The 13960-nt window shown below is 40.0% G+C and overlaps 2 protein-coding genes across 2 annotated transcripts; one reads left to right on the forward strand and one right to left on the reverse strand.

Annotated features, from left to right (window-relative positions):
* Positions 1 to 10141: 10141 nt before the first annotated feature.
* LOC109462347 (protein rolling stone-like) lies at positions 10142 to 12170 on the forward strand. The gene is made up of 2 exons (XM_019758888.1): positions 10142 to 10351; positions 11284 to 12170. The coding sequence occupies exons 1-2, from the start codon at positions 10208 to 10210 to the stop codon at positions 12049 to 12051; spliced, it is 912 nt and encodes a 303-aa protein (XP_019614447.1). The 5' UTR covers positions 10142 to 10207; the 3' UTR covers positions 12052 to 12170.
* Positions 12171 to 12557: 387 nt separating this feature from the next.
* On the reverse strand, positions 12558 to 13813 carry LOC109462352 (UPF0691 protein C9orf116-like). Its single transcript, XM_019758895.1, has one exon. The coding sequence runs from the start codon at positions 13628 to 13630 to the stop codon at positions 13175 to 13177; it is 456 nt and encodes a 151-aa protein (XP_019614454.1). The 5' UTR covers positions 13631 to 13813; the 3' UTR covers positions 12558 to 13174.
* Between the last annotated feature and the right edge of the window lie 147 nt (positions 13814 to 13960).

Genomic DNA, 13960 nt, shown 5'->3' on the forward strand with positions numbered 1-13960 from the left:
ACGATGGTTGGAAAGAGGTCGGGTGGCCACAATCGGCTATATGTAATGGAGGCTTTAGCGATGATGTATCGATATAAGAAATTACTTCTAATGTAAGTCGATGTGATCTGCATTTGCTGTTTGGGTATTAACCCCATTTACCTTCTATGCGACAATCTGTTTTCGGTGTAAGGCCATGTTAATTTGATTACATGGATGACATCCGCGCGCGCATGAATTCACGTCTGTTGCAAAAAAAACTTTCAACCATACTGTAAATCGTACAAAGCTAGCTGAAAAATGAGCAAATGTATACCGTAATGTATGACGTTTTGACTTTATTTACTTAGATGCAGTGTATTTCAGTCCTTTAATATGTGATGTTCCCACTGAACCAAAACCATTTGTACAAGGATTGAAAACTTTTCAAAGTGACACATGGATTTTTATATAGTTGTCAGTAGCACATTATCTGTATTATTTCTTGTTTAACAAGGTTCATGATGTCACTATTTGAAAATGTAGGAACCTTGTATTTTGACCCGCCTTAATTGTTTTTTTCGCCCTATCACATTAGATTTGCAGTCTGCGGAGGATGTCATCCATAAAAGTTACTTGCTGTGGCCTAATGTTTGTAGGAAGACATGTCATTGACGTAAAGAAAAAGCAGCTCGCAAATTGCGTCATTAATCAACAGTTGTTTTATCCTTTGAGATCTAACAGATACAGTAACACAGCGTGAATTCTCACAGAACGGTAGGAGGTAGAACATCGACAAAGCAAAGGTCCCTGTGCTGTAGGTTTTTTTAAGTATTTCTAAAAGAAAGTAGCAATGCAGTAGCAAACCATCCAGTGAGAAACTATCAAAAGTCAAAAATATACGGATAATATATAAATACATGCATGTATTGATTTTGCTTATTGATTGATCGCATTGTGTACTTTAATACATTGTATTAAAAACTACACATAACAAATACATAAGCTATAAAAATGGCGGTCACAGTTGCGCACACACAAATGATCATCATAGATTTATACAAATTAATAGTAATAGAAGTACAAAATATATAGGTAAAGATATTTCAGATATTATAATATCAACTTATACTGATAAAAAAATCTCGATTATAACTACAGTACTGACAACATAAATTCAAATGTCATTAAAAAATCCAGGAATTCTAACATTACAACGACAATAACGAAAAGTCAAATATAACAATTTTTTTAAATATAACATACTAGGTAAACAGGCATAAGCTGTAACAGGTATAATGTGCCTTGCCTTAAGGATATATAATATTCTACTTTATGAAAAAAATGAACGTAGCATAGAAAGCAATTATAGTTCAAGGCAGTATATTTCCTACAGTGCTGTATTCTTTAATTTTTAGGTGACAAGAAAATTTACAGGCAAATGTTTATCAAACTTCTAAAAGCACCGAAGATGAAGATGACAATAAAACCGACATGACAGCGATGTGAATTAAACGGTCGTATCTAAAAAGAAATCAATGCAGACCAAATCACTACACAGTAGATTGAAGAGACCAAGCTCCAGTTTCAAACTCCTAGACTACAGTTTCACGTGATCAAACACGTGATCAGCGAATGACGTCACTGCTAGCTACCTGAAGTGTGTGTCAAGAAAAGAGATTTGCAAAAGGTTTCTTCATGTCAAAAAACAACTTACAAGACAAATGCTCGCCTCTAGTCAAAGCCGCGTGGTATTTCATGTAAGTCGGTGCGCCCGGGGGTTCTCTCTTTGAAGTCTCGCAAAATAACCTTGACTGTTGGGAGTTGGAAACTTTGGAGCTTATACTTTATAGCTGATGTGCAGTATTTGGAGGATAGATGTCCAAATTGAATTAAGGATGATAGATAGGACCTTGGAGGAGGGATTGGGTGCTTATTCTCTGTGAAATTCCGTGGTCACGATCAATAAAGATGTACATGAAGTTTTGTGTGTTTGCCAACAATCAAAGGGCCAAACGCTCTCTGTCTCTCTCTCTATCTTTCTCTCTCTGCCTCTCTCTGTCTCTGTTTCTGTCTCTGTCTCTCTCTCTCTCTCAAAGATTAGAGTAAAAATAGCCATCGTAGCGATGGGAGAACAGAGAGGAGCAGGAAAGAGAAAAAATATCATTTCGACCAGTCAGACTGTTTTGCATTTTTTTCTGGGATAAAAGAAAATGTTCATCAACGAATGCAATAATTTGGGCTGAATGTACTCGTATAACACAGCTTTCTGACATACTAACTTTCCTATGGATAAATCTTCAGCCTACCTAAAGATTCAGCGAAATCTGATTATATCCTGACAGTTTCCATTAGACCGTGTGGCCTTGCCTGGACCCGTATAAGCGCTCCGTTCACTTGTCTTAGTCAGTACATGATCATGATCTATGACCGTTTTACATAGCTTCCATTTATCTTCATTTGATGTTTTCTTAGATATCCTGGAATCCACTCTTTGCTTGTATCGTGCATGTAGGTTGGTTCTACATATTTATTGATGGTACCAAAAAATAAAGAGACTCTTCATATAGCTTGTCATCTCACAGTGGGGTCAACTTACTACATTAAAAAATCACATGAAAATTGACTTTGAAAATCCATTTTTTATACATACCCGGAAATTGCTTTGGATGGCTTTAATACATACCAGACTAGGCACCCACAGTACATAAATTTGACCAAGAGTAGTGAGGAATATTTAATGTCAATTCCAAGATCAAGACTTAGCTATCATACCAATTATACCATCTATTGCAATGATATTCTTATTATCATTTAAAGTATACGAGGACTGCAAATTTACTTTGCAATTCTCCAAAATTGTCTTCTTCTTGTTTGCCTTTTATTGAAGCCATTGTCGTTATTTTTCTTGCGATTGGTTCATAGATAAAAACATAAATTCATAATAATACCCGATCGAATTTCAGTTTTATCGGCTATTGCATGTCCTTGTAAGTACACACATCTATACCTCTCTACAAAATTAACTGTATTAGATATTAATATTATGGAATTTGAATTCAGGCTATTTGAAGTGACTCTTCGTTAGTTATAAGAGTATTCGTGTTTGCCCACAGAAGGCCCCTTCGATGCTCACAAGTTCCATTTGAATTTCTATGTGCATGATCAAGTCATGCCTGTGGGCCTTTAGGCAGACTTAAGCCTCCGCTGTGCCGCGTATAACGCGGGTATTGGTACCGGGCGACCCTTGGCCTTCCCTCCCTAGCCAAATCTGATGGATGACGGAACTTTAAGACGGGATAACTCCAGGAAAAATTCCACGGGGTAAGAAAAAAGCGACACAAGTCTGCTCCAATTCCGTGATGGACGACTCTGTTCCACGTTTGAAGCCAGTACAAAGTGTAGACATGCCTCGTTTGCGAGAGGGAGTCAGTTCGGCCTGTTAGTGTCAATCGACCGTGACAAAAGTGCTCCGTTCCCATTTCACAGCTCATGACACTCGGCGATATATATGATATATTTGTCGACTTCGGCGTTACAGATGTCAGCGCCAGTTTAGAAGAAGCTAAGGAGGGGGAAGAACACAAATACGCGTACGCCGCTAAAAACATCTTACGACCCAGCAGACGTTTTACTGCTGAGATTTCAGTAGGCTAACTGCTACCTGTGCAAGGTCAGTAGTATGTAGTCAGCAGTAGACGTCTTATTATTCAGGCAGAGCTAGGTGTCTTCAAATTTATCTGCCATCCACGTTCCGGCATGGCAACAGATATCTTTGTCCATTTTCTGCATCTTGAACACTGTCAGAGGGCATTTTTTTTTCAAAATCAGGCGAAAATTAATGCGCGCGCTGATGTCATCCATAAAATCCCTTGCTGAGGCCTAAGGTGTGATTTACTAGTTTACAATATATTGCTATTTGTCTTTATTGTGATATTTTTAAGTCTCATTTTAGAAATTTGCACAGGCCAGTTCAAGAGTACGTCCAAGCCAAAACCAGGCGAGAATTAATGCGCGCGCTGATGTCATCCATAAAAATTACTTGCTGTCGCTTTAACACCGTTGATGGACGTCGACTTGGCTGACCAGAACGTCGGCGCAGACGTGGCTTGGGGCGCTGGACAAGCGTGTAACCTTCGTGACCCCGGCGTTATGTAAATGTGAAGGAGATGTGGAAAATAGCTGGAAGGGGAATATCGGATTGTGGATAAAACATTCTGGTGCGCATTGCAGTGGCTGGGCTTAATGTAGAGTAAAAATACACACAAAAAAACACAAAGAAGTTCTGCGAATCCTCAAACATCAACAAAGTAATATGGGTTCAATGACAATGAATACTAATGAAAACTAATATGAAATACAAATCAATAAAAGAAAATGGGTATGTTGACAAACTTAACTTACAAGGAGCTTTCATCATACTTAGACAAAATTAACAAAACTAATTTTGTATAGATTGACGAAAACGTAATAATACAGTAGATATGTAAATAGTCATAACGCACACATTATTATTCACAATACTAGAAAAGGTACAGGCATTGACATTGTGAACCAAAATCTATAAAGAAAAGAGTGTAGAGTATTATCTCGTCGTTAAAAGATTTTGTTTTTCCGTGAGTTTGTGTATTTGCTTGTGTTTCCGTGGTTCCACATGCTAGGTTCAGAACGGATCAGTTCTGAACCTTTACAAATATTCCTTACCTTGACATTCCACAACGTCATTTGGTTTGGTAATAACACTATGCCTGGGTGTTGGACTATTTCCAGCCAGTTCCTCCGCTCCAGCTCCAACATGCCCCCAAGGAAATAAACTACAATTCCCCTCAGTTAGGCCTTGACATCCCGACTAGATAACACAAAATCCGGAACTTTTTGGTAAGTACAGACACTTTTCACCGGCTTAGATGATGCGCTTTTTCAAATAAAACTTTTCCTCTAAAGCACTAAATCCGGAATACATCGATTTTCTGTTAATTTGTGGGCGCAGTGAGACCTTGGAAGCTTCCCCAGGTCATCATTTCTCGTTAGAGCAGTGAGTGTGGGATTTATTTTTAGGATCCGTCCTTGTTACTGGTGCTTATAAGGGAGATACATGTGTTGTCTGAGACGTCGGTACTGGTTGGGATGTCCCCACACACCCGAATTTTTAACATTTTGAAACATTCTTTTTTAATTCCATCATTTATCACTCTACTCAAGTTTTTCAACTTATTTTATGCCGCCATCAACGCAGAGGGCAAATACAGGACAGGACAATACTCATTTTCACCTGAGTTAAGTGAGGAACGTCGTGTAAAGTTCCTTTCCCAAGGGCACAAGATCGGTGACATAGCAGGACTCGAACCCGGGACCTCTTGGTTCTGACTCTGGTGCTCTGTCGTACGCCACACGACCCCAACATTCGGCTGACGCTGCCGAACAGTGGCCGACCTCACCGAACACCGTCAGCCTGAAAGTTTCTTACAGACTGTTCAAGGTCACTTTGAGCTTTACACAGAATATGCTCTTTCACACTTGCACATATGATGATATAATAATGATCCGATAATCCATATTTCATAACCAACCCCCTCCTACACATCTCCACGGACTCCACCACCGACGGTAGGAGATAATCGCCTCTTCAAAATTGGAGAGGAACCTTTAAAGACACCCAATGCAATTTTAGTGCAGCAAAACAAAAAAAAAGTTGATGGGGAAATTTGTCTAAAATTGACATCTACTGCCGTTTGTTATAACATTTCTGGCATTATTTAATACTTGAAGAGTTTCAAATATCCCTAAAACAAGCTACATGAGGCGTCTCTACTTCTTTGGTACCGTCCATGAAAAACTAGATTGCATGCTAGAACCAGCTTACGATACAAACTAAGCAGCCGTTTTCCATCAGCGACATCCCATATTCCCCTCACAGATATCAGTATGCTATGGGAGAGGATTGATTCAACTTACTTCATCTATAAAATGACCAGAAAATTGACTTTTGAAAATCCTGTTTTGCCGCCCTGAATTTGCATCGAATGCCTTTCAGAGCACCGTAAACCAAGACACTCAAATGCCACATTCTTTCTTATCTCTCGGTTAATTTTAACCCGGTAAAATGGATTAGCAACGGGGAATCTTTAAAGGTCGAGTTTAAATGGCCCAAGTTCATGACTAATGTCTCTCGCTGCCCTTGTAATGATGAGTATGATACGGCTGATTACACACTACACCACTGTGCATTACTGTGAGCCTCTTACAATTGAGTTACTTTCAGTCTGCAGATCGAAGCCAGACATTGCCTCAATCGACCGCGACATTGTATAACGTACTTTGGACGACAATATTTGAAGAGCCCATTGTGAATTCGAAAGCCTGGTTGATGTACAGCAAGTCTTATGGGGAAAAATGTTCTGTTTCCTGGCAAAAACCCGGCGATTCTACTTTTTTGAGGGTGGGCCACTAGCAAGGTGGTAGGATATTCTGACATCTGAATGTCAAACCCTCTTAAAACGTTATTTCACGCAGATTTTGAACGAAACCTATATGTAATTCATGCATATGCTGCTTAAAATTGACCTTATGCCAAACCAAACTGTTGAACTGAACAAGCTTTGCATTGGCCACACTGAGAAATCGTAGACCAGTTCTCGAGCTCGGTACTTTGCGTAATGTTAACTTTTCTACACACACCAGAGGTATCTTTGAAAGTTACTTTCTTGACAATAAATGATAAGGCATATAAGGGTCTAACGTTACTGTGTTAATTTCCTGTTATTGGCCAGCCTATTCTGTGCTTTTTCCTATCCTTTGCCTCTACGTGAAGACTGCTCAGTCAATGCCTCAATTCGACCGTGACATTGTATAACGTCCTTGTGACGACAACGGTCTCTTTGGGTAACTTGAAGAGGCCATTGTGGAATTCTGAGTGATGTACGGCTAGGCCTACAGGAAAAAATGCTGTGTTTTTGGTTTCCAGACCCTTTATAGAACTCAAAAAGATGTGAACTTCCGAATTTTTAACACTTCAGATAGATTTTAAAAAACACTAAGAAAAACGGATATGTACGCCAAAACAAGTATGATAGAAAAAACTTCCTTTCGTGTATAATAAAAGCAAAGTATGAGGCACGAATGTGGATAATTTCCAAGTAAACTACACTGAGCAAAGGGGGCTATATAATAAACATCAAATCCAAATCGAAAACTTGCTACACTATACAGAGTGCACCCCCCTCCCCACAACTCTATCCTTTGTGGGTAAAATATTTAATCTGACATTTGGATTCGGTGTGTTTGCTGGTGTTCTAGAAAATCATTACTTCGTAGTTCAGCTACCCACTTGTGCAGAGGAGTATAGCTAGATAGGGTGGTCATATATTCTTTATTATCTTCTTTCTTTATCATCCTTACAATCAAATATATACTCAGGAAAGTTCTCATGTACTTGCTGAGGGCTATACGTGTTCATAATGACGGAATCAAAGAGCCTTTAAGTTCAAATAGACGTCATATTCATACTAATCAGCTTTGATACAAATCCCCCCAAAGGCACTCCGGATCCTGAAATCAAATCTAATGGAACGCCGATAGGAATCTTTGGGACCCCCGGACCTTGAAATAATAGTCGTGTCTGCAGTAAAATCCCAGCCAATGGCATAACAGGAAACAGAATTTAATCAAATCCCACCACCGACCAGAAAGATGTCTGTGTGGTATAATAAAAAAAAAGTACGAATGGCGTCGAAGTTTTCAGAGAGATTACAATGACTTGAAAGCCTAGCCACGGAGGAGCAGTGTAGTGCAAAAACATCTGTCAAAATCCAAGCTAAACATATTTCGTGGTTTGTGGGCACTTGTTTTTTTGCCAAACTTTAACTTAACTATCTCTTCCCCGTTAGAAAGAGGTCATGATAAGTTAGAATTGTGCATCTAAGTCCTTAGTTACTAGCGCTAGTCCAATTTAAGTCACCAAGGTGACCAAAATTACATGTATTAGAGTCACACATCGTCATCGCACTCACGTCAGCCAACTAGTTATTCCCATCTTGGCCCCCGGTCAGCTTTTATACAAGTATTTCTTCTTCAATCTGTAGCGAAAGCGAGTTTTGTTTTTCCCTAAAAACCTTAGTGATCAGCCCCTTAGATGGCCATTATTTTGTTGAAAGCGAAGAAAAAATTATATATCCTTGACTTATACAGGAGACAACAAGTCGACTATCATCGGCTATGCTCTCAACAAATCTCACAGGTATATAAAGTGCCCAGACATCTATTTCGCTTCAGGACCTAAATACGATTCAATTTCAGAAAAGTGCCGTTGGGCTAGATTTAGATGAACTACCGTTATTGTAAACTTGACTTCCAGACTGATCCCAAGTTGAAGTTCATTATTCTTGGAGGCTTTTCTGCCCTTCGGAGAGAATGGGCTACGATATATGAAAACTTTTACTGTTCAACGTTTGTCCTATAGTTTCTCAACAACTATAACTGGTACAGTGTATGGCAAAGAAAAAACAAGTGTAGATATATAAACTATACTAAAATACAATTCTAACAGAGCTAATTCATAATGGTACTAACGATAATCTATTGTATGTTTTCTTGAGGAGAGCATCATTACATTCTAGCTATAATTCAGGAGTATGGTGTCGCAAAGTGTATGATGTTGCAAAGTGTATGGCAAAGAAAAAAACAAGTGTAGATATATACACTATACTAAAATACAATTCTAACAGAGCTAATTCATAATGGTACTAAAGATAATCTATTGTATGTTTTCTTGAGGAGAGTATTATTACATTCTAGCTATAATTCAGGAGTATGGTGTCGCTTTTGTAGTGATTCGGATATGAATTTTCCAACGGCATGAAAGGAGCATATTAATGATATCTGATTTTGAATGGGGTAATGTAACATAAGTTTTGGAAGCTATGGATTGCTGTTTTGTCTGTTTTCTTCATTTGTTGGACATGACATCATAAAGTGGAATTAGTCTTCAATATCCTCCTTGTATGTAGAAGCCCCCATCCAACATAATGATGCATATTCCATGACGCTTCGTGCTTTGTACACCGTGGCTCTTCCTATGGTGCCAATCTTTTTGGCATCTCGCCGCAAAGTTATATGATCTGTTATCAAATGAAAATGACAAATGACTTTCCACTGAGGCAGTTTTTCATTCTTGGTGAAAAAAGATAATATATTGATACACTAGCTATGTGCCGTTTTATAACCCCTTTGGGTAATACCCTAGATAGAAACACTTCATCATAGTTGTTTATTGTCGAGTGAGTTTGACAGTTTTTCAGCTAGTCTTAGAAAATCGTGTTGTGAATCTAAAAACGGCGCCATTTTCACAGAGTTCCATTTATCAAACCGTATCTGGCCTTCAATGTGCATTAAATCTGAATATACATGTATCTTCTTTTCGTGTCTCCACTAAGCTGTAGATAATGGTTGTATAGAGTTTAATATGAACGATAGCGTCGATAAAAATCTGATTTGTCGCCACTCTAGAAGCTATATGGCGAGACACGGCTAAACAGGAGATAACATTGAAATGAGGCGTTAGATTTGGAAACCATACGTATGAATGTTACAGGCATTGTGCGTTCAGGAAGACTGAAACGAAATACGCCAAGTTGTGCGTCAATCTTGTACTGCTTAAAAACGTCCTCTAGCGGGAAAATATTAAATCACATGTCCTTGATTTCAGTCATGCTATTGGGTACAACTACGTACAAGGTTACTAGTAGTTATATTATGGCCTAATAGAGCCAAATCCTACCCAATCATGATGATAACCTGGTAATTTTTAGGTTTAAAAGTGGTATACATTTTTCGTATGTTGTTTCGTACAGTATGTATAAATTTGTTTTTTTTTTAACCCCTTTGGCTAGTCTTTGAAATATCTTGTAACATCTGCTTGGAGGTAACTCACCTTGCTGACGTAATACATCCCCAGGGGGCCATGCAGACAATCATGACGTCATTACCCTCTCCAACAGGTCCAACAGCTTTCCGGATCGAACCATTTCAAAGCATCTTTTACTCAGAACCAGAAACATTTCTTGTGCGTTTTACACTACCTGTCTTTTTTTCAGTGCTTATGTAGTAAAAAGACTCTTTCTTAGAATAACATTCGAATCGGTTTAGTCTGTACATTGTAATAATATTGTTTATGCCCCCCCCCCCGCGAAAAAATGGTAGAGTCTGAATGGTACACCCGAAATTGTGGTTATTGTGGTAATTTAGGGCCAATATGATTTTTGTACTGAGAAGCACCAAACAAAGATTGCAGAAGTTAGCGGCCTGTCTTGTTCTACCTTGCTGCATGACGGACTCATCGGGGAAAGGCTGGCGGGGTGACATGTTACCGAACCGGACAGCTTTCACTGCGACACCGGTGAGAACACGTTTTTCCAATGAAATCTTCACACTGTGTTGTCTGCTAACTTGTGTGTGTGTGTCTGTGTATTGTACCAAAGGGGGGTAAAGTTATATATTTCTCCATCCTTTCATCATTTAGAAGATCACCAAAAGACTACATTTCTACTTTGTAACATCAAAAAAACCACCACAGAATGTGGGATTATCCATGGCCACTGCCTTCAAAGAAGAAGCCAAACCTCATAATACTAGTAGCTAGCGTAGTAGTAGAGGTAGAAGTAGAAGTTTTTCCAGACTCTAGTCAGCCTAGTCCAAACCCAATGTCAAGTTGCCACTTCTTGGTATTCATAAAAATGACCTAGCAGAGACAGAACACTAGTTGCATGCTTCTGTCGAGTTCCCCTTTAATGTGGCAGAAATATTTGCCCAATTGTACAGTCGGTATTTAAAGGACACAAAAGAAAACTGGTTCTGCCAGTATAAACTCTGATCGCGTACTGTTCTACTGTGCAGTACTGGAATAATCGCAATGGCAGGGTCCTACCATGTACTTGCAAGGTCATGTATTGTTGATTTAATTCAATGGATGACATCCTCTGGAAACCCTAAAACTGACACGAGCGTGCGAATTAAGATAGAAGAAAAAGTTTGGCAAAAAAAAATTATGAAATCTATACGTGGTCATAAAGGTTGAACAAATGACTAAACACACAGTATGGCGAATAATGATAGACTCTTCATTTTTATTTCTTCACATTTTCTCTTTTCCTGAATTGATTTCGGCATTCTATGACATTAGTATCGTTTTCCAAAACTTTTTTGCAACATACGACAGATATTCGCTCATTTGGAGCCTTCCTATTGGTCGATGCCTTCTGGCTATATGATAATTTGCGATAAGCTTCTCATTGTATCACGGCTGATATCTATACCATTTCTTTCCCGCAGTGGTGGCATGACCAGAAGCTGTTCGTGGGTTACCGTGTGGTGTGCGCCATCTTTACCCTCGCCATTCTCATCTGGAGCGTCCCTACAGACAGCAACAGGTGGATCAGTTTCTACTCCAACTGGATGTACGCTACCCTCACCTTCCACTTCTGCTGGAGTGCAGCGGTCTGCCTACGGGAGTACCGCAGCAGTAATACCGTACCTTCAGAAAGAACGCTCCGGATTGGTTGGATGCTGTATGACATGTCGATGGCTACGTCATTGACCGTGTCGGCTGAGTACTGGTTCTCCCCCTGGCCGGTGACTATAGGACTCCGTAGTATCCTCCGACACGCGTTGAACTCGGTCATGGTTGTGATAGACGTGCTGGTGTGCGGGATTCCGTCTCGGCTTGACCGGGTGGTCTATCCCGTACTCCACTCCGGTGTCTACAGTGTGTTCGTGGTGCTGTACTGGCTCGGTGGGTTCCGCGGCTACGACGGGAAACAGTACATCTACTCCTTCCTGGACCTGAATACCGTCCCACTACAAGCCACGGTTATCATGCTTGGCCATACCTTCATACTAACCCCGGTGTTCCACGTCGTGGTGTGCGCCTTGTGTACGGCACGTTTGAAACTGCTGAAGAAGTTAAGAAATGAGAACGCCTACATCCCTGTAAACGGGAATTCGACACAGACTTCCGAAATGAAGATCGTCAGCGACAAGATTGAGAAAAGCTCTGATGCCCAGGTCCAAATAAATGGGGTGGTATTTGAGAACATCTAAAGAAAACAGTTTTTATCTAGCAAAACAATGAAACAAACAAACAAATGATCGAACAATGTAGAAAGCACCATAAACCATAATTCTAAAGGGGCATTATGTTATTGTTATTGAAATTGAAATGAGTTGACTATTCAAACTTCTACAATTTATCCCAATCTCTCTAAACTTATAGACAAATTTTAGTGGTCAGTGGCCATCGGGACACTGTTAATGTCGAGATCTGATAGTACTCATAGAACTTGCATATTATGTATACAACTCCTCATTGTACTCTTTAGGAATGTAGTATAGCATAGCTTAGAACATGCGTGTAGAGGTGTACTAGGTCTTAGTTAGTTCTATTCAACATTTTGCCAGACATAATACCCGTTGAACTTATATGTAGAATCTTGATATACTTATTATCTGCCATACATTGTACTTGTTACAATCGTTGTGCAATAAACTTTGACTCTTGAAAAAAAGTGACACGAAGTACAGCGAAATCAACACACAAACACAGCATATATGAATAGAGTATTCAATGTATTTGATAACATATTGCAACAGTAGTAACTCCCATACTGTACTAACAAACATCTCACACTTTCAGTCATAAAATATCAGTCAAGATCATGATCAGTATTTGCCAATCTAAAGTTTAAAAGGTCCGCTTCATATTGAAGCAATGCAGAATATTGTGGCTGTTTTGCAAATAACAATCATGAAAACACAGAACCTGTATCTGATTCATTTAAACATGCAGAATACTGCAAATTATGAAAAACAGTAAAAGGCCATTGTCTTAAACATTTGCTATGGTTTCTGACTGTAAGGTCACAAAGTACAAACCGGGAGCCATCATTTTTACTAATAATATACAGCAAATACAGTGTAGACCCCGTAGACCTTGTCCCTTAAAAATAAAATAACATTTTGTAACACGATGTGATTTACAAAGAATGCGAATATTCGACACAATACACATATGCACCGTATAAACAATACCATTACTGCACGTACACAGTGATGTAAACATTTTAAGAGTGTAACTTATGTACATATCTCATGAAGTATTGTGCAAGTAATATCCTTGGAAGAACGGGTGGGGAGGGGGGCTAATATAAACAGTTCTAAAACGTCATCACAACATGGCAGGTCCGTTGGGATTGTAGCTTCTGTGGAAATTGTTCTTTTCCTCCATGGTGATCAGATTGTCCACGCCGTTGACCTTGCTCTTCTCCACGTATGTGTTGAAGGAGTGATTCCTGTACATGCCACACACGCCCAGGTGCTGGGAGAACTTCTGTGACCGGCCGTGAAACTGGGTCTGCATGGTGTGGACGTTCGGGTTCCTGCCGCCGTAGTCCCCGTTAGACGTCCGGTACTGCGGGTGAGGGCCCGGCTTCGAGCGGTACCCCTGGAACCAGTCCGGGTTGTCGAATCTCGCCGGCAACTTCTCGTGGACTCGGTAGAACTCGGAGGTCCTCGCCCCCTTCGGGATGCCGAGCTCGTCGACTTCTCTGGGAGGGGCGATGGAGTCGTTGTTGGCACCCTCTTCCTTCGGGGCTGAAACGCCGTTTTGGTCGGTAGCCGGCATCGTTGATTCTTCTACACAGGCCTCTTGTTGTCTACGGAATGTGAAATGGCTCCGAACTGCGAAGACAGTGGCAAAAGGGGCCCAGAGAAGCTGTGAGACGCACTGCAAAGTCAGGAGGCAGTCGAGGAGAGTGTGTTCAGAGCAGCAATGGCGGCGTTTTGATGGCACGGGTCATATTTGTTTTACTGTTATGGCAACCGTTCCCATGGTGACAAAGCATTGTTGGTGCTGCAGCGACATCTGGCGAGAAATGCTAAAACGGCATCCTGTCTTAAAATTCTTTTTCATTTTCTTCCTATTCACGACTGCAGATCATTCCAGAAACTAACA

The sequence above is a fragment of the Branchiostoma belcheri genome, unplaced genomic scaffold, assembly GCF_001625305.1.
Source record: "Branchiostoma belcheri isolate BF01 breed outbred unplaced genomic scaffold, Haploidv18h27 scaffold115, whole genome shotgun sequence".
NCBI classification, from domain to species: Eukaryota; Metazoa; Chordata; class Leptocardii; order Amphioxiformes; family Branchiostomatidae; genus Branchiostoma; species Branchiostoma belcheri.